Genomic DNA, 23,238 nt, shown 5'->3' on the forward strand with positions numbered 1-23,238 from the left:
GATTCTTCTTTCATAGGTAGTGATATAATTTCTCCTCCCTTTATTGTCATCCCCTCATCTTTGAAATTTTGCTTTATTGGGTCTCTAGTTCCCTTTTATGTCTTTAATTATATCTTTCTCAAAGCTAATAAATATTCTGTTAAACCCTCCCTACCTTCTGTTTTTGAACAAGATAGTGTATTGGGGAGGCTATAGGTGATAAATATCAAAACTATCTACACTACTTTATAAAAAGTATTCAAAAAAATAAAAAGTATTCAAGTATTAAGTAAAGGAGGAATGATAGAATTCTAAAACTATCGTTTTACAATCTGTGAAAGTTAATGACTCTAGGCGGTGCTCATCAGTGATTGCTAATATCACAAAAAGAGAGACAGACATTAGTGCCTCTTGGTGGAACAACACAACACCATCAATGAAAGGTTCTTGCCAGCATATCAAATCTAAATCTAACCAAACCTCTAGATCTAACTGCCAATATATAGGAAGTACAGAGAGGACAAAGAACAGGTTAAGTGATGTCAGGGAGATAAAGATAGATTTAGCACAATCCCCGATGTGGAAAATTCTAACTACCTGATTTCTTAGGGGGTAGAGGGAATCTACAGTAAAAGAAACTTAAGTATCAACTAGTTAGAATCTGTGGACCTTAGATATGAACAAACTGTAGAAAAATGTTTATGATAAAGTTTGGGAAAGTTTGAACACGGCTTGGGTAATGCTGATTTTTAAAAGTTATATGTAGTTATAGATGTTGAAATATTTATGGACAAAATTAAAAGACACATGGAAATTACTTTAACACAGGAATGGGATGGGAGGAGTGAATAGAGGTATGAGACTGAAACAAGAATAGCCTTGAGTTGATGATTACTAAAGCTAGGTGATGGGTTCATGGGAGTTCAGTAGATATATTGTCCTTTTTACGTTTGTATGTATTATTAAATTTCCATGATAAAAGTTCTCTAAAAATTATTAGATTTCTGATTTTGGTCCTAAAAACTCCTCTTGATTTCTAAACATTTCTCTTTCCTTCAAAAATGTTAAAGTTATCTTTGTTTTTACATTTATATTTATACCTTCTACTTACCTGAAAAAAATCCATGTAAATCTGATTTCTGCAAATAAAAATATTTTCAGTGTAGTTACACTGTTACTTCTTTAATAATATAAAAAATCTTTTTATAAACCTTCAATCACTGACTTTTTAAAAAATAAGTTCAGGTTTTTACATATATAAGATATACTTTAAAACAAGATCACAAAAAAAAAAACAAGATCACTTTTTCCTTCTTGTGGTATGTCTTGTCTATTTCAGCTAAATATCTTTCTTAAATTTAGTTGGTGAGAGATTATTTTTGATTTTACATTGGATTTTAAATGTTTTACATTTTATTATCTTTTCTTAAGTCTGCAAGCTAATCGAACTCTCATTCAATTCCTTTGAGATTTTAATTTTTGTATTACCTGTACTTTTCGTTTCCCATATGAAAATCTATTTATAGCTTTCTAGTTCAATATACAACCAATGCTAAGCCTCTGAAGACTGATAGTTGGCTATTTATAAAGTGTCCTAACCTTAAAATACTAAAGTGACTTTTTGGTTTGGTTTTTTTATACAGCTTAGCTGTTTATTTACCTCACTGACTTGGATGCTCATTGTCATCTCACAAAGTCAGTTGTACTTTTACTTTAGGTACTTGCTACAACCAAGAGACAATGGAAACAAGTCATCTAAAACTGATGATCTGGGATCTCTTCGATTAAATATATGTTATACAGAAGACTACGTGCTTCCTTCAGAGTACTATGGTCCTTTGAAAACTTTGCTGCTAAAATCACCAGATGTTCAGGTACTTTAAAATTTTTAAGTGTATGATTTAATATGAGAAGGCTAAAATAATTCTGTAAATGATGTGGAAAAGATTTCAGAGTATCAAGTTTTGTTAAAATAGCTAATATAGGAGCACCTGGGGGTCTCAGGATGTGATCCTGGGGTCCTGGGATGGAGTCCCCCATCAGGCTCCCCACAGGGAGCCTGCGTCTCCCTCTGCCTATGTCTCTGCCTCCCTCTATGTGTCTCTCATGAATAAATAAATAAAATCTTTTTTTAAAATAGCCAATATATATATACATTCATCTGAAGCACAGTGCTGTGATTCCAGAATATGCTTGAAATTTCATTCTCTGAGAAACATTTTTAAAAATTAAATGTTATTCTGTATAACAGTAATAGCCAGTAAATATGCTTGAATTACTTATACAGGCTAGTGATTGAATATTTAGTCATGTTTCCTTGATTTTGTGCATGTTTTCTCCCTTTCTGTATTCTAGCCGATATCTGCCTCAGCTGCTTACATCTTGGGTGAAATTTGTCGAGATAAAAATGATGCTGTTTTGCCTCTTGTACGACTGCTGCTGCACCATGATAAACTTGTTCCTTTTGCCACTGCAGTGGCTGAATTAGACTTGAAGGATACACAGTAAGAGTTATATTAAAATGTTAATTTTGTGTGTTGAAATTGGATCTTAGTTTGCCAAATTGTTTTTGTATTTTCACTTCTTTTGTATTGACCAGCCTTCCTGGATAGGAGTCTGAAGAGGACTGCTTAGCAAGAAGTAAAGGGCATTTCTTTACGTTAACAAACAGTATATCCACCAACAGCAACACTAACAGTTAATGAAGGATTTTTTTATTCAGTGTCCAAATTTCCTGTTACTGATCTTTGCTGCTGCTTGTAATGATTCACATGTCACAAATAAAATACCAGATCAGAAGTTGGGTTTTTTTTGCCCTTACCCATTATGTATCATTCAATATACATATGTGTGACATTATGAAAAGCAGTCAGGTGGCTTCCCATTCCTGTCATTGCACTGTCTCATACACACACATTCCATTTTTGTAGTTCATTAATATGGCTTGCTTTAAAAAAAAAAAAAACTAATTCTCTTACTATTTTTGGTAAGTTTGAAAATCCTAATGACAGCAAACTTTCAAATGGATGGCAAAAATTACTAAAATTGTTTATATAACCAAAGTCAGATATCTCGTATTATTGATTTTATAGCGTTTGTTTACTGCACCTGGTTTCACCTTATTTTTCTTTGTATTTCAGAGATGCAAACACAATTTTTAGAGGAAACTCCTTGGCTACCCGATGTCTGGATGAGATGATGAAAATAGTGGGAGGGCACTACCTGAAAGTCACATTAAAACCTATTCTAGATGAGGTACAGGCTATATATATACTTCTGATAATTGAAGTCTGTGTGGCCTTGTGATATAGTCTCTCTCTCATCAAATGACCTAGTAACAGGGATAATACACTCACTCATGTATTACTGAAAGAATAGGGCTGAACCCTTCAGATGTAAATAAACCTTTTCCATCAGTGGTTTTTTACTGAAAGGGCACACTGAATATAATCTGTATAATTATTTTATTGTTACTGGATTTGCTCTTTTTTTCCTTTGGTGACTGGATTTTAGTTTGAGTTTCAAATTTATGAGAAATAAATTTTGACAGTTCTTTTACAGTATTGTGTACATTATCTCTGAATGGGAGTTGTAAACTTTGTTACAGTTTTAATTTTTACAATTATGAGAAAAATAATAGTTATTTTCATTTGCCAAATTATTTAGAAAAGAGCATTAAATGAAAAATTAATCTATCTTCCAGATATGTGAATCCTCAAAATCCTGTGAAATCGATCCTATTAAATTGAAAGAGGGAGATAATGTAGAAAATAATAAGGTAAGTCTTTGTTATCTTTATAACTGCATTAAAATGCGCCTTCTCCTAAGCATAGTCTTCCCTAATGCTGTATGAAGGATGTAGTGCTTTTTATTCTTAATCCCCATACTATTAGCAGCATCTCCTATGTCTAGTTTTTAGAATGTTATTTTCTCGTGGGGTTTTACTTTTGCTCTAGTAACAATAGTGGAATAAGGCTGTATCTAGTTGCTACCTCCATTCTAGCCATTCATTTGGGATCAGACTGGCCAGGCTTAGTAGCACAATGACTTGGTCAACCAACATCTTAGTTGTCTGGAAAAATAATGATTATGTTAGAATCACAGGTTTTCATTGCACTAAATAAAATTTCCAGAGTGTCTGCATATACCTGCATATCTGAGTTATTTCCCTGATTTCCCTTTGGATCATTCTATATTCTGTTGCTTCTTGTGAAGTTAATTCCATACACTTACTAGTTATATTTCGCTAGACTCAATTGAATTTGTTAAATGAGGTCAGGATGTAAGTTGTCCTTTAACTGCGTGAGTTTAGAAAAGGGAGGCAGAGGTTTAAAGTACACTATATAGGGACACCTGGGTGGTTCAGTGGTTGAGTGTCTGCCTTTGGCTCATGTCATGATCCTGGGGTCTGGGGATCAAGTCCCACATCGGGCTTCTTGTGGGGAGCCTGCTTCTCCCTCTGCCTATGTCTTTGCCTCTCTGTGCCTCTTATGAATAAATAAAATCTTTAAAATAAATAAATAAAGTACACTGGATAGTAACTGCCTAATCTCATTTTCACTGCATTATTTTCTATAATGGCTGTGGAAAAGTTAAAATCCTGATGTTTACCTTGTTAAATCCTACAGGAGAATCTGCGCTACTATGTGGACAAGTTATTCAGTACAATTGTAAAGTCAAGTATGAGCTGCCCCACTGTAATGTGTGATACTTTTTATTCTCTAAGGCAAATGGCTACTCAAAGATTTCCCAGTAAGTGCCTTGTTTTGCTAAAACATACCATTTCTTTTTCTGTACTTGATTTTTTTTTTTTGTAGATTTCCTGTGGATTTGGCTTATGTGAAATGTTTAAGGTTTATAGGTACAGTCTTCTTTGCAAAATACACTCTTTTATGAAATATATAATTTCATTTCCTTACAGCCTCAAAACATTGTTTATTTCAATATATTGACAACTTTTTACAAAGAGCAAATCAAAAACCATTACTTTTAAGAAAGGCAAACATTTAGAACTATAACAAAAGTATCATTTTTACTCAGTACTTATAAAATTGTTAAATGTAATAAAGAAAAACACTTGTTATTTGTACCAACTACTGTTTTCACTTCATGCATTTAAATAATGAGAATTTTTAGTTCAGTACAACTGGCTAGATCGGACAGTTTGAAAATGCTCAGGTTTTGGTGGTGAGACATTTTTATAAAAATGGTTTGAGTCATTAGAAACATCTGTTGAAAGACATAGAATTTTGAGGTACGTCAATACATGCTTTAATTTTGTAAGAACAGCTATGTCAAGGCTTCATTTAGAAACATAAAAGCAAGAGTTGCTATTTCTGATTGTCAACATTTGGAATTATTCTAATTATATGCATCTCTGATAAGTAAATAAACTTGCTATAGCTGTCTTTCTAGATCTGCCTATAATAGGGGGAAGGGGCGGAGGTAAGGTGGCTGCTTAAGTTATTAATCTTACCCAGATATGTGAGACTGTAAGTGTATTTCTATAACCATCTGAAGAAATTTTGCTATTTTATGTTCTTTTAAGTGTGTGTGTGTCTGTGTACACACGCGCGCGCGCGCAGTTATCTGCCCCTCCACTAAATTTACCCAGTGCTAAAGTTGTGGGCCTGAGTTGTCTAACTAACATGTATATAAATTCAGACTTAGATGCCTTTGCTAATTCTACTAAAGACATAAACAGTCAGCTTCAAATGAGTATACTAAATCTAGTCTTTACAACACAGTAAAGGGAGCCAGAGACATTAACATATGGCAAGATGAACTGCTCACTGAAATTATATTTTTAAATAGTTAAATCATGACAAGTACATTGAGTATTTAGTGAGTGAACAGACATGGTGCTAGCCTGCAGTGTCTCCTACTCCTCCTACTGTCATGTTCACACCACTACTTGAGGTGTAGGTTCTGCTCCCCTTAGATAAATAATGAAATTGAGGTTTAGAGATGTTATGTAACTTGTGCAAGATCCAAGACATGGCCAGCAGAAAAGAAGGATCTCCAACCTGAGTTTGGCTTATTCTGAAGCGTATTGCTAATCATTGTAGTCTACACTACCCAGTGATATTGGCCTTAAAAAATATGTTTAATTCTGTTGTAGAAATTATCTAAAACACATTTTATGACTTTTTATAAATGCAAACGTGTTTCCTTTACCATTCTTTTTATTGGCTTTTAAATATTGTTTTCTTATCCTCAGTAGACTACAGTAGTGATAGTTTTGTTGTCATGAAATATTTTCATATTTTCTCATTTGTTCTTCTGTTGCCCTGAGAAGATGAGCGGAGAGTAGGGAAGAGACAGTGAGTGGGCAGTATGTATTACTGAAGAACTACAAGTTAAGTGACTTGCCCATGAGTACCTTTTGAGTGATTTATAAAACTTAAAACTCAAACCAAATCCAGACTTTTTTCCCCTCACTACCTGCTTCTCTGTCACCTGATTTTTGGGTTAAGTATTGACTCCAGTCTAAAACAAGAGCTGTAGGTGAATGACAAAAACCACAAGTTGTCTTCAGTTCATCTTCATTTTTATATGGAAAACTGATCACATCTTTAGAGGAAAGATTTCCGCCAGTTTTAATTGCATTGTCTTTGGTCTTATCAAGATTTTTTTTTAAGATTTTATTTATTTATTCATGAAAGACACAGAGTGAGGCAGAGACATAGGCAGAGGGAGGAGAAGTAGGCTCCATGCAGGAGCCCCATGCGGGACTCGATCCCAGAACCCCAGATCACATCCTGGGCCTAAGGCAGATGCTCAACCACTGACCCACCCAGGCATTCCATTATCAAGACATTTGAGGGGAAAATTGAAACAATATTCTAAAACTGACAACAACCTATCCTAGTCCTAAGAGATTCAGTATTGCCACTAGGTAGTGCTAGATACTACCTTTATTTTTGTTGTAATTTCTGGAGTCTCTCCTTGCAGTTGAGGAAAAAGGACTTTCCCCAAATTAAAATATTTCTGTAGGCAGCCCGGGTGGCTCAGCAGTATAGTGCCGCCTTCAGTCCAGGGCATGATCCCTGAGACCCGGGATCAAGTCCCACATCGGGCTGCCTGCATGGAGCCTGCTTCTCCCTCTGCCTGTATCTCTGCCCTCTCTCTCTCTCTCTCTCTCTCTCTCTCTCTCTGTCTCTGTCTCTGTCTCTATGAATAAATAAATAAATCCTTTTTAAAAAAATATTTCTGAAAATCTGGTAGCTTTGCCTTTCCTTTTTAAAATTTATTATTCCTTTCAGATTTTTTTAGTCCTAGGAGTTTTTCCTTTAATTTAGTCATAATCATGCTATCATTTCATCAGCTCAGTCCCCATTAGACAAATTATATTGATCTCCTGTTTAGTTTATGTGTTTTTCCAGTATTTTTTTTATTTTGTCATCGTTTTTTAATTAATTCAGTATTTTTGTGCATGACATTTCACCATTTTTTTCCTGCAGATGACCCTCATGTTCAGTATTCTGCAGTGAGCAGCTTTGTATTTCTTCGTTTCTTTGCTGTAGCCGTAGTATCACCTCATACTTTTCATTTGCGACCTCATCATCCAGTAAGTGTTGTTCTTCTCAAAGTTTTATTCCATTTTTATTAAATTTTTTAAAAGATGAAATAACAAGCCAGTTTCACTTGGCTGATTTCTTATAATGGTACTTAAATTTACTGGGCATTTTCCTTGCCCATTTCAGTCTTTCAGAGAAGGCTGAAAATTCCATTTTTTGTTGTTGTTAAAAGGTATTATACAAGAGTGATAAAATATTGATAGTTGTCGAAGCTTGATGGTAGATACAAAGAGGATTCATTATATTTACCCACCACTATCGTGTGTATCTGTAAATTTCCATAATACTAGGGTTGTTTTTGTTTTTTCATGAGTTACGGGTTTAGTTTAATCTTGCAAATATTTTTAAATCTCACAGAAATACGAAGAGGCATATTTCTGAAAGGCGTAAAACTTTGATTGGAACATTTGTTTGGTTATTCCACACTTTACTTTTTATTCACCTTATACTGTAACTATATGAGACGTAAAACTTTAAAAATGTTCTGAAGTCCTCATTATTTATATCTGAATTTATACTGTGTAGATACACATATTTCTTAACATTTTAAAACTCCTTACTTTTGCTCTTAGTTTCCTTCTCACATGGAATATTTTTATGCTTAACATTAAACATTTTATGTTCCAAATATTTTATAATCTTAATATAATTGCTTTCATTGCTGATTGGTGTGACATATCATAATAATAGCCAACATTTACTTAGGACTTTGTGGTAGGCCTTGTGCTGAGTATTTATGTGTTTTACTTAGTCCTCTCTGTGAGGTAAATTGTTATTATCCCCATTTGCAGATAAGAATATCACAATTCTGTTATTTCTCCATGGTCACACAACAGATAAAGTAGGATTTGATCTCACTCAGTTTGAACTGGATTAAACTGGAATGCTGTCTCCTTCTGTCTTTCTAATCTATGAGCCCACCCCTGTTCTTTCCTGCCTCTTAGGCAGTAAGGTGTTCAAACACCTGTAATGTATCAAAAACTGCTCAGCGCTGGAGATACTGTGATGAGGAAGACACTCTCTGCCCTTAGGAAACTTAACTAATATGGGGTAGGGAAGACACATGGGTTTTGGAGTTAAACTGGGCTTTAAAGGCCATTCCTCTTCACAACTGCATAACATTGCCCACTCATTTCACTTTGAGAGCTGAACAGAACCATGCTGCTTTTGCAGCAACGTACCCTTTCTTGCCAGAGGACAGTCTGTGAATAGCTACAGCAGAGAGTGGGCAAGTGTCCTTTTGTTCATAGTGCTGTCCTTTCTGTGGCTATGTTACTGAAGCTGTGCAAAATTCTGGGTCCAGAAAAGCTTAGTAGCAGCATTCTGGATAGAAACAGAACTCCTACCTCTGAGCTTGTGACCCTGCCCTATATTCAGACTTGAATGTGCATATTTCTGTAACAGATGTTGCAGTAAAGTCCTTCTAATCACAAACTGTATTTTAGATCACTTTTCCAATCAAGATGCTAGAAGGACTGGTTCATACTGTGTCTTATAACTTTTTTGTTTGCTTTTAAGTCTAAACTTATCCCCTCTCTTTAAGAACTTTTCATTCTAATTGGAAGAATAGGACAAATATGTAAGATACATAATCTAAAACTAGTACCTGATTTTTACCAAGTTAAGGTACTATAGAAATTGAGAGCAAGGAGTGATCCCAGGAACCTATGGGTGATGGGATTATCAAGACCAATATTGAAAGTTAGAGTGGTTTGGGAGGAGAACCAATTAATGGCTGTTGAATACTTAGAACATTAGAAGTTCTTTGAAGTTTGAGAAAACAGTTTTAATAAAGTATAAGAAGATCAGATTGCAAAAGATTAGAAAATAATAGGTAAGTGTAGTTTTTACCCAGGAAATATATCAAAATTGCTAATAAAAGACAGGCAAATTCAGACACGTACAAGTGTGTACATACACACATGAATGGATAATTTTTTTAAATGCTTATTTTTATTTTTTTTTTAAGATTTTATTTATTTGTTCATGACAGACAGAGAGGCAGAGACACAGGCAGAGGGAGAAGCAGGCTCCGTGCAGGGAGCCCAACGTGGGACTCGATCCTGGGTCTCCAGGATCAGGCCCTGGGCTGAAGGCGGTGCTAAACCACTGAGCCACCCGGGCTGCCCTAAATGCGTATTTTTAAATATAAGTTACATTAACATTGACGTGGTGGACTACTCCTGAGAAGGTTCATGGTGGGGGATAGAAAACAGGATTGAACCATTTTTCTCCTCATGCTCCTCATTCTCTCATTGATAGGTCCTTTAAAGACTCAGCCAAGGCAAATTCCTCTAACCCTCCAGTCTAGGTTAGGTGCCTTGCTTATGAATTATACTTAGAGCATCCTGTGGCTCTCTCTATCTTGACATTTGTCATACTATTTTATAGTCATCTGTTTACTGTCTCTGAATGTGGACTGTCAATACCTAAGCTCAGGGGTTGGATCTTTTTCAAGTTTGTGTATCCCAAGTACATACACAGTTTCTAGGACAAGTAGACATTCAGTGAAAGGTAGTAACTCAGAGAGGGGACTGGTCAAATGATGTGTCTTCTCCAAAATGGGAAAATCTGTATGTGGTTTAAACAGAGGAGAAGAAACCAACAGAAGGGAGAAATTGAAGAAGAAGAAGAGGGCTTGCTAATACCAGATCAGTATCCTGGAGGATTCAGAGTGTCTTAAAAAGAAAAAAGTGATGAGTGTAAACCTTAGAAAAAGAGTAATTTCCTCCTTTGAGATATGGTGAGGTGCATGAAGTTGTTTTGTGTTTTGTAGATTAAAAGTAGTCAAATAATAGTAACTTCATTTGGTTCAACCTAATATAAGGAAAAAAGGATAAGGTACGTTGTTTTGAGTAAGAGATTCAACTTCAGTTGAATTTAATAATGTTATAAGACATCTACTAGATGCCGGTGCCAGGCTGTGTGCTAGGTACCAGATGTCCAAGGTACTGGACATCCATGAAAAATTATGATGGCAGATGGTAGCAAGGGAAGAATTTAGAACAGCTTGCAGGTAGAGTACACTAGGGAATCAATAGTAGCTAAATGATATGATTGTCACAGAGTAGTGAGGGCCATGTTGATGTAAACAAATATCTGATGTGCAGAAATTGTATAAAATATACTTTGTTCTTTTTTTTTAAGTTCAGGGAAATAATCTAAAACAGTGATTTAAAAACAAAATTTGAACAGGGAAGTCTTGGCGAAATTCAGTTCAAATTCATTTTATTAGCCATTGTTAAGAACCTTACATTCTTCAAAGGCAGAGAATTGTAAGGACTTTTTGCACAAAAGTGTAATGGAATCCTGGATGTTTTAGCTAAAACATTTCTGAATAACCTTAATTAAGGTGTGTAACTATTTTATCAATATATCATAATGATCATATCCCAGATAGTCCTTTTTTTCCAGATTGTCTTATATCCTGGTCATCTCTTCTTCACATTCACTGTCATTTTTAGTGTGGGAATACTAAAATATTAAGGAATGTAATCAAAAGCTAAACTAAAGCAATTTCTGTATCTGAATTTTCTGAAGTGTGTCTTTTGAGGGAAGATGGTGTTTATTTGAATCTCCAAAATAAAGATATTTGATAGAAGACTTGGTCCTATAGATACATGGATTGGTAGAAACTCATTGGGTTATGTACACTTAAAATCTATTCATTTCACTGTATGTAAGTATACCTCAAGTTTTTTTAAAAAAGGAGGGAGCAAGGTCTTATCTGGGGAACTATTGAATCAATATTTATTTATATTTAGTTTTTTTTCTGGTAGACAGGCCTGAAAAATACCTTGGATAACAGACCCAAATATTTACTCTGCTTAGATTCTACATGAACCAAATAACTTCTCTCTTTTTTTTTTAAAGGTTTTATTTATTTATTTGACAGAGAGAACATGAACAGGGGCAGGGGCAGAGGGAGAAGCAGACTCTCTGTGGAGCAGGAAGCCTAACGTGGGGCTTGATACAGGGACTTTGGGATCATGACCTGAGCCAAAGGCAGACACCCAACAATTGAGCCACCTAGGCACCTCAGCTTCTCATTTCTTTTTTTTTTTTTTTTTTTTTTTTAGCTTCTCATTTCTTAATTTTAGTTAGGATTTTGCTTCCATGATGAAAATAATTGATAGTACAAGCTGTATTAGTTATTGAGTAGCCTTAGAGGTGGGTTGAGTAGAGAAAATTTGGAAACTGCCATTTTAAGTTACAAGGTAGAAAAAGTAGATGTGATTCACATTTCAAAAGTTAGTACAATTTGTTCAGTAATCCAAGCTGCCATACTGTCAAAATAACATATATAGTATTAAAGTATGGCTTTCAGAAGTAATGCGTTGTTGAATATAATTACTTTGGGAGGAATTATAAATAACATTTGGCTTCTTTGGTCTCTTAATTGCTTAGTCTAGTGAGTTGTGCCCAGCATAAGTTTAATTACATTGGTGATTTGAATGAACATTTTTAAATCACTATTTTAAAGCAATCTAGCCTATTCACTCTCTTCTACCTCTTAGATTCTATTTCTTAAAAACTTAACAGGAGTTTTGTGTCTTTTTTACATTCTTTAGGATGCACAGACAATTCGAACATTAACTCTCATCTCAAAAACCATTCAAACTTTGGGAAGCTGGGGGAGTCTGTCCAAAAGCAAGGTAAGTCTTTATATCTTTTGCTTTGTATTCACACTTCTAAATGTTGTTATACCTTATGATCCCTTCTGTCTTACTTATTCCCTTCCAAATTAAAAACAAAGCAAAACCAAAAATATGCATATACAGATGCAGTAGCGCCTTTTAGACAGCCATTGTGTCTTAGTCACCTGTTAAAGAAGTTTTATTTAAACTATTACATCTAAGCAGAGAGGAGAGAGTCTAGTGAACAGTGCAAGAACCTTGTATTTATTAATGTTTGTGCCATACTCATCTAACAGCTGTTGAAAGAAATCCTACTCCAAATCCTATAATTCTCTTGAAATATATGATTAAATCCTTTAAGGCCTTAATCTTCAGCTTAGAAAGATAATTCATTATATTCTTAGTTCTCTATTTAGCATGTATAAATTCTGTGTTGCTTTCTTTTTCCCTAGTCAAGTTTCAAAGAGACATTCATGTGTGAATTTTTCAAAATGTTTCAAGAAGAAGGTTATATTATAGCAGTTAAAAAGGTATGATTGTTTTACTCTGGAAGTATTAACATTTCTTATTATACAGCATTGGGGCAATGTTAGCGTTTCATATTATTCCTAGAAGTCAATCCCCAGTTTAAAAAAATAATATTTAAACTGTACATCAAATGCAAAGAGGCTTTTTCTTCCTTTCTTCTTCCATATAAAACTATGGGATTTCTAGCTGTGGAAATACCTAAATGTTTAATAACAGCTGTTATTGCTGGTGTCTTAGTAACATAAATGACAAATAGCTAGAATTATGGTTTCTTAACAGCACTCTCAACAGTTGGGTCAGATAATTGATTGTGAGGGGCTGCCTTGTGTATTGTAGGATGTTTAGCAGTATGCTTGGCTTCTACCAATTGGATGCCAGTAGGATGCTTCTAGTTTTGACAACCAAAAATGTCTGTAAACATTGCCAAATGTCCCCTGAGGGACAGAACTGTTTCTAATTGAGAACCTCTGGTGTAGGGGTAAGAGTTTAGTATGGTACCTAATGTATAGGGGTACTTGTCATAGTAAAAAATACACGAATTACTGAACATTTTATAAACATTATAGGCTTATGGTAGTGACCTGAGGAAAGTTACTATAAATTAAAATGTATTGTAAATGTACAAAAGACTATAGTATATAATATCCTAACACGAGGCCTACGATATACAAAAATTGCTGTACTTAGAAATTGAGAATATTTTGAAAGGATTTTTAATTTCTTGAAGTCTTTAGTTCTGAATCATTCTAAACAAAATGTAGCATTATTATAAAATTCTAAAATTTGTAAAGTTTTTTTTTTAAGATTTTTATTTATTTATTCATGTAGAGACACAGCTAGAGAGAGAGAGGCAGAGACACAGGCAAAGGAAGAAGCAGGCACCACGCAGGGAGCCCCATGAGGGACTCGATCCCGAGTCTCCAGGATCACGCCCTGGGCTGTAGGCGGTGCTAAACCGCTGTGCCACTGGGGCTGCCCCTGTAAAGTTATTTTGAAGTACATCTAAACTTAGTTTAAAGAAAGTACTGTATTGTATTTATCATGATTCTGATTTAATGAGTCAAAATTAGTAAGGCCATATTTTAAATATTTCATTCTGTTTTTGTAGCATGATTGATTCAGAATTGACTGCCAAGAGTATATTTTGTTGAAGTGTATGTTTGTACTTTATTTGTGTTTAGAGTTCTTACAGGGACCCAGTAAATGAAAATAATAGTTTTTAAAAAATAAAATCAGTTGGAATTTTTTTCATCTAGAATAGTGCAAGTTCAGCCAAAATCTTTTTAAGCAACCATTGAAGGCTTTTGAGGAGAAAGACTTTCAAAAGAATAGGCAAAGGAAAAGCTGCCCTTTTATTTGTAGGTCATTGTTGAAACATTTGTGGGACAGTGTAGGCAGACTTTTGTTGGCAAGATTATGATGTACTATCTTTTGTTTTAGGGTTGTTTTGCCATTTTTTATGACCTAGACTTTGGTAGCAGCTGATTGTTTTTTCCACTGATAAAATCAGAATGTGTAAAGTTGATAATGTCAGGGGAGAAAGTATTTAAGTGTGCCAGGAGTTGAGCCTGTTCCTAATCTGTCTGTGTCACCCACTCACATTCTCATGGGCTGTCACCATAGTACACTTCCTGTTTCAGATGTGGGTCTAGACTCTTAAAATAGGTTAGGATATTTTGCCCTAATCTAAGAGTTTTCTTTATTATTTACTAGCTAAGTCAGGATATGTGCATTGCTAGAAATTGCAAAAGGCTATGAACCCCAGTTTCTCATTTTGTATTGGTGTACTATTCCCACAGAGTTGGATAGTTCTGTTAACAGAGTGACCATATAATTTAGTGTCCAAACCTGGACATTTTAAAGAGTGAAAAAGAATACTATTGATAATATTGGGATCACTGCTATAGACAGGGATGGCCCTGAGCAAATTAGGACCTATATTCACCCTCCCTGTAGTTCATCTTAATTATTGTGTTTTCTTTCACTTTATATAACTGTATTTATCCCATAGTTTCTTATAAATAAAACAAGTGTGATAATTATCTTAAATAAATAATATTTTTCAAATAAGTAAATCTATGCCTTCAGGCAAATGCTGTGAAATGAAATGTTAAAATAAATCTGTTACCCTCTATTAGTGGATGGTCTGTGTCTAAGAACTGGAGATGTGATAAGACACTTGTTTAGTTCCCTTGTATATATATATTTAAGATTATTTATTTATTTATTTATTTATTTATTTATTTATTTATTTGAGAGAGAGTGCGCACATGCACATGAGAATGGAAGGAGAGAGAGAATGTTAAGCAGGGGTTCTACCTAACAACCCTGAGATCATGACCTAAGCCATCATCAGGAGTCAGATACTTTACTGACCGAGCCACCCAGGTGCCCCATTTATTTAGTTCCCTTATATACTTGTTCTGTATCTCCATGTATAATGCAAAAGAAACTCTGTTCTTGTTCATCACTTACCAAGATCTCCTTCTTACGTGCTAGAAGTAAACATTGGAAAAAAATATGTGTGGCTTCTAGTGGGCAATCTTAAGCCAATCTTGAGAGAATGTGACTCCACACAAATTCTAGTTTAGATTTAGGTACTTGTGCTTCAGTGTTATCTCTATTGGAATGTAGTTTTTTTTTTTTTTTAGTCCCAAGTGGGACAACATAGAAAAGTATAAAGGAAAAAGCAAAGACTAAACAAAGAGGTAGCTCATTTATGGGACAAAATAGGATTCCTCTCTAAGAACAAGAATTGTTCCTTGAAATACTAATTTCTCTTTCTCATCAAGAGACAGCCACATGCCAGAAGAAGATGTTGACCTGTCAAGGTAGCATATTCATGAAGCTAACTGCTCTTTACAAGGGTGCCTTGCCATTACTAAAGATGGGTACTCCAAACTTTCTTGAGCCACCACATTCCCATTCTCACCAGGAAGTTTATAACTGGTGATTAGAGTTCCACATTATTCCAGAGAATCCAGTTACATTTCAGTCATAATTGTGGAATACTATCTTTGAGGGGTACAGTCAGTTGTACATAATAGAAATCAGCAAAATCTTTTCTTTAAAGGGCCAGTGAGTAACTGTTTTAGGCTTTGCTGGCCACATAAAGGCTGTGCCCCACATTCTTCTTTGTTTCTGTTTTTACAGCCCTTTAAAAATATAAAAACTATTCTTAACTCATAGGACTTACAAAAACAGGCTGCAGGTTGAATTTGGCCCACTGAGCCATAATTTGGTGATCCCTGACCTATAATATAGGTTCACAATCCTGTATCTAAAATCCTGAGGACCAGAGATATTTCAGAATTCAGTTTTTCAGAGTTTTAAAAGATAATAGATGTATGCTGTGTATTATACCCCACTGGGGCCTGGAGTAGCACCCCATAATCAAACACATTATAGAGCACAATGTATGAATATTCACACTAGATAAATCCAGACTATGAACAGTCTTTGATAGCTCAGGTTAGGTTGTGCCCCCAAATGATTTTACTGTAAATCAAAAACAAAACAATTCTCTTTATTTAGAGCTTTATAGGTTTCAGAATGATAGCTTAAGGATTGTAGATTGAGCTGTTTTTATAGGGAAACATATTCTGGGTTTTAAGTAACTTGAGAATAAACTTTTTAGAACACCTATCTAAGGTGTAGCTTAGGAATTCTTCTACAGTTATATATTTTATAAGTTAAAATTATGTGTATTCCTTAAAGAAAAACTTCACAATATTATCAGTGATATTTAAGATAAATTGAATTTTTGACGTATGTTATCACAAAGTGTAATTTTTGCTCATTTCCCTGTTTAGTTCTTGGATGAAATTTCATCTACTGAAACTAAAGAATCCAGTGGTACGAGTGAGCCTGTGCACCTGAAAGAAGGGTAATTGAATAAACCTAGAAATTTAAAGTCGTGTCAGTATAGATTTTATAAAGTACAAAAGGCCTGGGCCTGGAAGTGAGGAAATCTAGGTTTTGTTCTCTGTTAGAACTGTTTAAGTAACCATCAGGTAAGTTGCACATGGGCGTCATTCCTCGTCCTTAGAGTCCTAGAGTAGCTTTGTAAATATAAGGAGATTGTGGGTATTAGAGTACTTTGAAAAAGTAACAGCACTCTTCAGTCTTGAAGTAATGTTATCATGGGAAATTAAAGGAGAGCTTTAAAGTTGGCCCCTTTAGTTCTGAATAGCACAATTATAAATATTAAATTAATTAAAGACTTTATTCCGTTAGCATGGCCAAAGTGAATGCAGAAGTTATAGATGACAAAGACATTTTTATATACTTATGATCGTACACAGCCTATCATGTCATTTAAAATTAAAAAAAAATGTTTGCTTTGTTTGAACTATTTTAACATCCATAACTAAATTTTCATATCTGTTGTTTTGGCAGTGAGATGTATAAAAGAGCTCAGGGAAGAACTCGGATTGGGAAAAAGAATTTCAAGAAACGGTGGTTCTGCTTAACAAGCAGAGAGCTCACCTACCACAAACAGCCAGGTAGTTGTGTTTATGCTTTATTTTGGGGTCTTTTCCTGGTTCTCAGTGAAGTTTTTTTTTTCTGCTTAATGTAGCTCTGGCGAACCTTTTGTCTAATATTACTGTAGTATATAGTTTCTCACAGTGATACATACACATTAAGGATACAGTAAATATTTGACAGGTGATACCATGTAAATTCCATTTTTTATCCTCACACATGCTTTGTTTTCTAAAAAAAAAAAAAAAAAAAAAAAAAACCCTGGTAAATCCCACTTACCTAGAACTTAGAAGTTTCTTTTAAACTCTCAGAGCCAAATTGGTAAGAACCAATATCTAACGAATGAGAGTATTTCAGTAGTTTGCTGGATAACATCAGCACAAAATTTCCACAGTCATATGATAGATTGTGATTCCTATACAGTTATCATATTCATTCTAGACTGTTGGCCAAGCTAGCTTCAAGATGGATATATAAAAGCACAATGGACTTAAAAAGCCTTAAAAAGCCTTAAAAAAGCCTTAAAAAGCCTCCTTAAAAAGCACAATGGACTGTTTGGATAAAGAAAGCCATCTTCCTACAGTGTGATTTGAGGGATTCAGAGAGGCACGGTTTGTCCCTCAGTGGACTGACTCAGTGCCTAAAATGTCCAGTTTTTAAGTTTATTCCTTTGGGGTAATGAATGATCCACAGAAGGCCATTAGCTGGTATCTTAGCAGGAATAACTTAATGACTAAATCGTGGATCACATTTAGTAGAATCCTTTTATTCACGGTGATCAAGATACAAAGATGTTCACTTAAAGCAAGAATCATTTAAAAACAGACGAAAAGATACATACATATCTTAAATATTAATATATACACTTGCCGAATCTTTTGATAGAGAATCAAGATCTTTTCCTTAAATACGGATCTATAAATTGGATTTCCCCTTTGTGTTTTCTTGTGCAAATATACCCATACTGCGTCAATTTTCTGGTTGATTTCTCCAGAGTGAATCCAGAACTTAAATACTTGAAAAGTAATCCAAGTACAGAATCCTATTAGATTTCATGGTAGTCACCCCTAATCTTTTATAGGTGTCTCACCTCATAGAAATCGACTTCATATGTGTGTGGATCTCCTTTTTTGAAGCTTTTTAGAGCACTCACCTGATTTTCAAATAAACAGTAACCCTCTTAGCACTTACTTTGTCACTATATATATATATATATATATATATATATATATATATATATATATATATATAAAATTATAATTGCAGTATGGAAAAATGGCATAAGTCGGTTTGGGAACAAACCCAATGGAGTTGGTAAATAAAACAGCCTAACCAATGGAAACCAAAGGATCCAAGCTAAACAGATAGTAGTAGCCTAGCAACCACAAGCATTCAGCATCCAATGAGCATCATCTGTTATGTCTTAGAACATGGAAAGCTTCAGTTAATCCATTAGCCCTGTTAGGTAAAGATCTGTTAAGAGAGCCTGTGCTGAAAATTCTGAAATGATAGCAAACACCAGCCATAGGATACTTTCAAGAGAATATAGATTCAATTAAGTAGAATGCTTGAGTGGAGATTTTTGAAGAGTAGAGTCATAAGAAAAATTGTTTCATAATTATTCCTTATTATGGCTCAACCAAAATGACTATGTATGGCCAAATGTATTAGTACAATATAAGAAACCAAAGTCATTTTATTTTTAAGCACCTAGATAATTTGTTATGGCATATCAGTAGTCACATGACTAAAGAGCAATAGGCTACATACATAGTCTTCCAGACAGCACTTTTTAAGGTAACTATATTTTGAATGTTTTGGAAGTTATAGCTTATGTTGAATACTATATAAATGCTCTCACATACATAGCAGCTTTTAAAAAGTAGCTGTCATAATATGCTAATAATGTTTACATTAACAGTGCATTGAAATAAAATTTAAGGGAAGTTAGTCATTTTCCATGAATAAATTAGCTGTTTTTTCTTCATTTAAAGTATTTTCTAATCTAAACTAATATTTATTAAAGTCTTTTTTGGCTTAGAAATTTAAGAATCAGGTGATAGCTTTGGCCTCTTTCTCCAGAAAAATGCACATACAAACTAGACCTGAGATTTTGCATATAATTTCAATGAATTTGTAGACCCAAAGTTCATCTACAGTTCTTGAGAACCTCTCTTCTAGCTAGTAAACTTTATGAGGGTAAAATTCTATAGAGTGATTAGGCTGCTCTAGATATAAAATAGACACATTAGAAATTACATTGTTTTCAGGCCTTAAGAAATTTAAACTACTGGAATGAGACATTGGAGAAATAAGCTCTGTTACATGAAGTTTCAAGATTATTTACCAAAGCCTACAGTTTTAAGCATCCATGCGTTTTGTTTTAACTATTTTGATGGATTTTTCCAAAATGTATTACATGCTTCCCTGCCTTCTAAAAAAGAATTCATTGAACGTAAGTTAACATTTTCTAGATAACGTGGGGCTGTCATTGATAATTTAATTATTTTGCAGTGCTTTGATTTAGTGGTGTTTTCAGGGCTGCTTATGGGTGTGTGCAGCTGTTGACTCCCCAGCTAAATGCCTTGGACTGCTGTGCTTTTTTGCATTCCTATGTTTGCTTTATACAGTTTTTCTCAATCCCCTTTATATTCAGCTTGTTACCTTAAATTTCTTGTGCTGTCAATGAACCATAATGTAACATCTCACTCCCACCTCCATCACGCAACTCCACATTTTTTACCACAGTACACTGTGAGTGAGGATTCAGGTACTGTTTATTAAAATTATGCTTAAGTTTAAAAAGCTTTGATGAAAGACTTTAGGACTTTCCTCTATGAAGAAAATGCATGGGCTTTGGATTCTCTGATTGCTCAAGCAAATGTTTTGCTTACTTCCTATTTCCTTGCTGTTTCTGGATAGCCAAGTCTCCTAGCTAAATCTCTTGCTATACTTGCTATCTGACTTTGGTGTCTGAAAGAGTGCCTCCCAAATTTTCTATAAATGGCTCTAAATGATTGAGTCTTTCACTCTGTCCTTTTACTGGACACTAGTATTCTGAATCAAGTATTTCTACTACTTAGAATCAAATAGTATGGTCTTTTCCCAATTCAGTGGAAAAGGAATTAATAGAATTTTCTCAATTTTAAGAGTTTTTCCTAAGTAAGCTATGCCTGCTTAGGTGATCACATGTGACTTATCTTCAATACAACTAGATTAATGTGTGGCAAATGAGTGTTATAGGGCACTCAGTCAGCAACCAGTCATGATTATATAGGCAGTTTTTTATGAGCATGTGTGCTTGTGATTATGGTTTTATATTGCTATTTTTACAAATGTAGTCATCTTCTATAAGTAAAAGTTCTTCTAGTTGTATGCTGAAATCAATTGAGTTTCTTCCAGCTTCTTCCTTTCCCATCCAGCCAAATCTTTTACATTGTCCATATGTCACTTTATCAAACTAGCTCTTGTAGTTCCTTTAACTTGTACTCTTTTACCTTCATGCTTTTGTATATGCTCTCCCTAGAAATTCCTTTCTTTCCTTCTTCACCTGTGTGATTTGTTGTCCTTTAAGCCTCAGATAAAGTATCAGGTGTTACAGAAGTCACTTATAAGACTCTAGCTACTTTAGTTGAGCTGTTCCCTTATTCTGTTCTGTATTACCTTAGGATAACTCCTGTCACACCGGGTAGTCCTTAGTTTTATCTTTCTTTTCCTCTAGTCTGTAAGATCCTCAGTGTCAGGGACCATGCTTTTACTATCCATTAAGCCATATAGTAGATTTTTTTTTTTTAATAAATGGTGTTCTTCAAAGAGCACCATGTCTTCCAGATATATTATCATCTGAATTACTTTAAGAACCACTGCTTTAGGCTTCTAAAATTTCCTCTAAGAGTACTAATAATAGATTATTAACAGATTCATCTCTGAAATTCCATCTGTGCTCTCCAAACTTGATTAGGTATTGTCCACTCTTGGGAGACCTGGTATACATAGCATATACAACTTCCATGTGATATCAGATGTTCTAGTTCATATAGCTTATGGACAATATAAAAGAAACTTTAATGATATTTTAAACATAAATCTCAGTACACTTAGATTTACTTGGTTTTTACCTGGTCATATTTTCACACACCATGTTCTACAGTATTTTTTCTTTGGTAACTAAAGAACATCATTGTTGCAATGATATGTTGATTCAACAAGTATTTTATGGAGTGCCTACTATGTACAGATGCTTAGAAATGCTAAGCATTTAGCTGTCCTAGGCTCTGGAGAAAGCCTAGACAAATTAAAATGTTTGCCCTCATGGAATTTTAATCGTGATACACGATGAAAAAAATTATATAGTATGTTGGAGATACAAAACGAGATAGATAAAAATAAAGCAGAGAAAAAATAGAGAATGATGGGTTTGATGCTGTCCTAGGCTCTGGAGAAAGCCTAGACAAATTAAAATGTTTGCCCTCATGGAATTTTAATCGTGATACACGATGAAAAAAATTATATAGTATGTTGGAGATACAAAACGAGATAGATAAAAATAAAGCAGAGAAAAAATAGAGAATGATGGGTTTATGAGGAGAGTTGCAGTATTAAAAAGTCTAACCAGGTAGGGCTTCACTAAGAAATGACATTTTGAGCAAAGATCTAAAGATGATGAGTCATGTGGATATTTGGGATAATAGTGATGCATAGTTAACAGCAGCCAGTACAAAGTCCCTGAAACAGAAGCTTGCCTAGAATATTTAAGAGATACGAGAAAGCTCTTATAGCTAAGGGGGTGTGGAAAGAGTAAAGGGGTGATCATAGGAACTTAGGTCAAAAAGGCTGTAGAGAAGCTAGATATTTTTAGGGCTTTGTGGGCCATTCAAAAACTTTGAGTCAAAGATAGAAAGGCATTGGAGAGCTTTAAGGTGAGGAATTACATCATTTGACTTATATTTTAATAGGACCAATCATTCATACCACATGGAGAATAGAATGAAAGGGGTGAGGAGATCAGTTAAGAGGCATTGCAGTAATTTAGGGGAGCAAAGATAATGGCTTGGACCAGTTGGTAGCAGTGGAAGCAATAAAAATGGATCACATTCTGGATCTTTTTTAAAGATAGTACTCAGGTAGTTTGCTAAAGGATCAGATACCAAGAGTGGAAGAAAGGCAAGCCAAGGATAACTCCAAGGATTTGGGCTTACATAACTACAGTGTTGAAGTTGCCTTTTTAAAAAACAAACAGAGGAGTTCTCAATAGTGAAGGAACTCGTACAGCCATACATCAGAGATATGGTGGGTTTGGTTCCAGACCACAGCAATAAAGCTAATTCATAATAAAGTGAGTCAAAAGAATTTTTGGCTTCCAGTGTATATAAAGTTATCTTCACACTCTACCATGGTCTTTTAAGTGTGCAATAGCATAATATCTAAAAAAAAAAAAAAAAAAGCAATGTATAGACCTTAAATTAAAAATACTTCATTGCTAAAAAAAAAATGCTAACCGTCTTCTGAGGTTTCCACACAGTGTCATCTTTTTGCTGGTAGAGGGTCTTGCCTTGATGTTTGGCTGCTAGCTGTTCAGGGTAGTGTTTGCTGAAGGTTGGGTAGCTGTGGCAATTTCATAAAATTGAAGACAGTTGTGAAGTTTGCCTTGAAAAAAATCACTCTTTTCGTGAATGATTTCTCTGTAGCATGTGATGCTGTTTGATAGCATTTTATCCAGAGTAGAACTTCTTTCAAAATTGGAGTCAGTCCTCTCAGATTCTGCCACTGCTTCATCAATTAAGTTTAGGTAATACTTTAAGTCCTATGGTGTCTTTTCACCAGTCTTGAATAGATTCCATTTCAAGAAACTACTTTCTTTGCTCATCCATAATAAGACTAGCCTCCGATTTAAGTTTTATATTAAAATTACAGTAGGTCAGTCACATCTTCAGGCTCCACTTCTAACTCTAGTTTTCTGGGTCCTTCCAACACATCTGCAGTTATTTCCTCCACTGAAGTTGAACCTCTCAGAGTTATCAATGAGGGCT

At 34.6% G+C, this 23,238-nt stretch overlaps 1 protein-coding gene across 2 annotated transcripts in view; it reads left to right on the forward strand.

Moving 5' to 3' along the window:
* Positions 1–23,238, forward strand: part of RASA2 (RAS p21 protein activator 2) — a 123,561-nt gene that overhangs the window by 85,094 nt on the left and 15,229 nt on the right. Inside the window, exons 10-19 of one of the 2 annotated variants that reach the window (XM_055321181.1) lie at positions 1,697–1,853; positions 2,335–2,483; positions 3,120–3,234; positions 3,683–3,757; positions 4,608–4,731; positions 7,443–7,549; positions 12,131–12,214; positions 12,649–12,726; positions 16,537–16,610; positions 17,123–17,232. In XM_055321181.1, coding sequence (XP_055177156.1) covers positions 1,697–1,853; positions 2,335–2,483; positions 3,120–3,234; positions 3,683–3,757; positions 4,608–4,731; positions 7,443–7,549; positions 12,131–12,214; positions 12,649–12,726; positions 16,537–16,610; positions 17,123–17,232 — 1,073 coding nt within the window. The remainder of the gene's footprint in view (positions 1–1,696; positions 1,854–2,334; positions 2,484–3,119; positions 3,235–3,682; positions 3,758–4,607; positions 4,732–7,442; positions 7,550–12,130; positions 12,215–12,648; positions 12,727–16,536; positions 16,611–17,122; positions 17,233–23,238) is intronic. The other variant, XM_055321182.1, reaches the window with a different exon arrangement.

The sequence above is a fragment of the Nyctereutes procyonoides genome, unplaced genomic scaffold (assembly GCF_905146905.1).
Source record: "Nyctereutes procyonoides isolate TBG_1078 unplaced genomic scaffold, NYPRO_anot_genome, whole genome shotgun sequence".
In the NCBI taxonomy this organism is placed as follows: domain Eukaryota; kingdom Metazoa; phylum Chordata; class Mammalia; order Carnivora; family Canidae; genus Nyctereutes; species Nyctereutes procyonoides.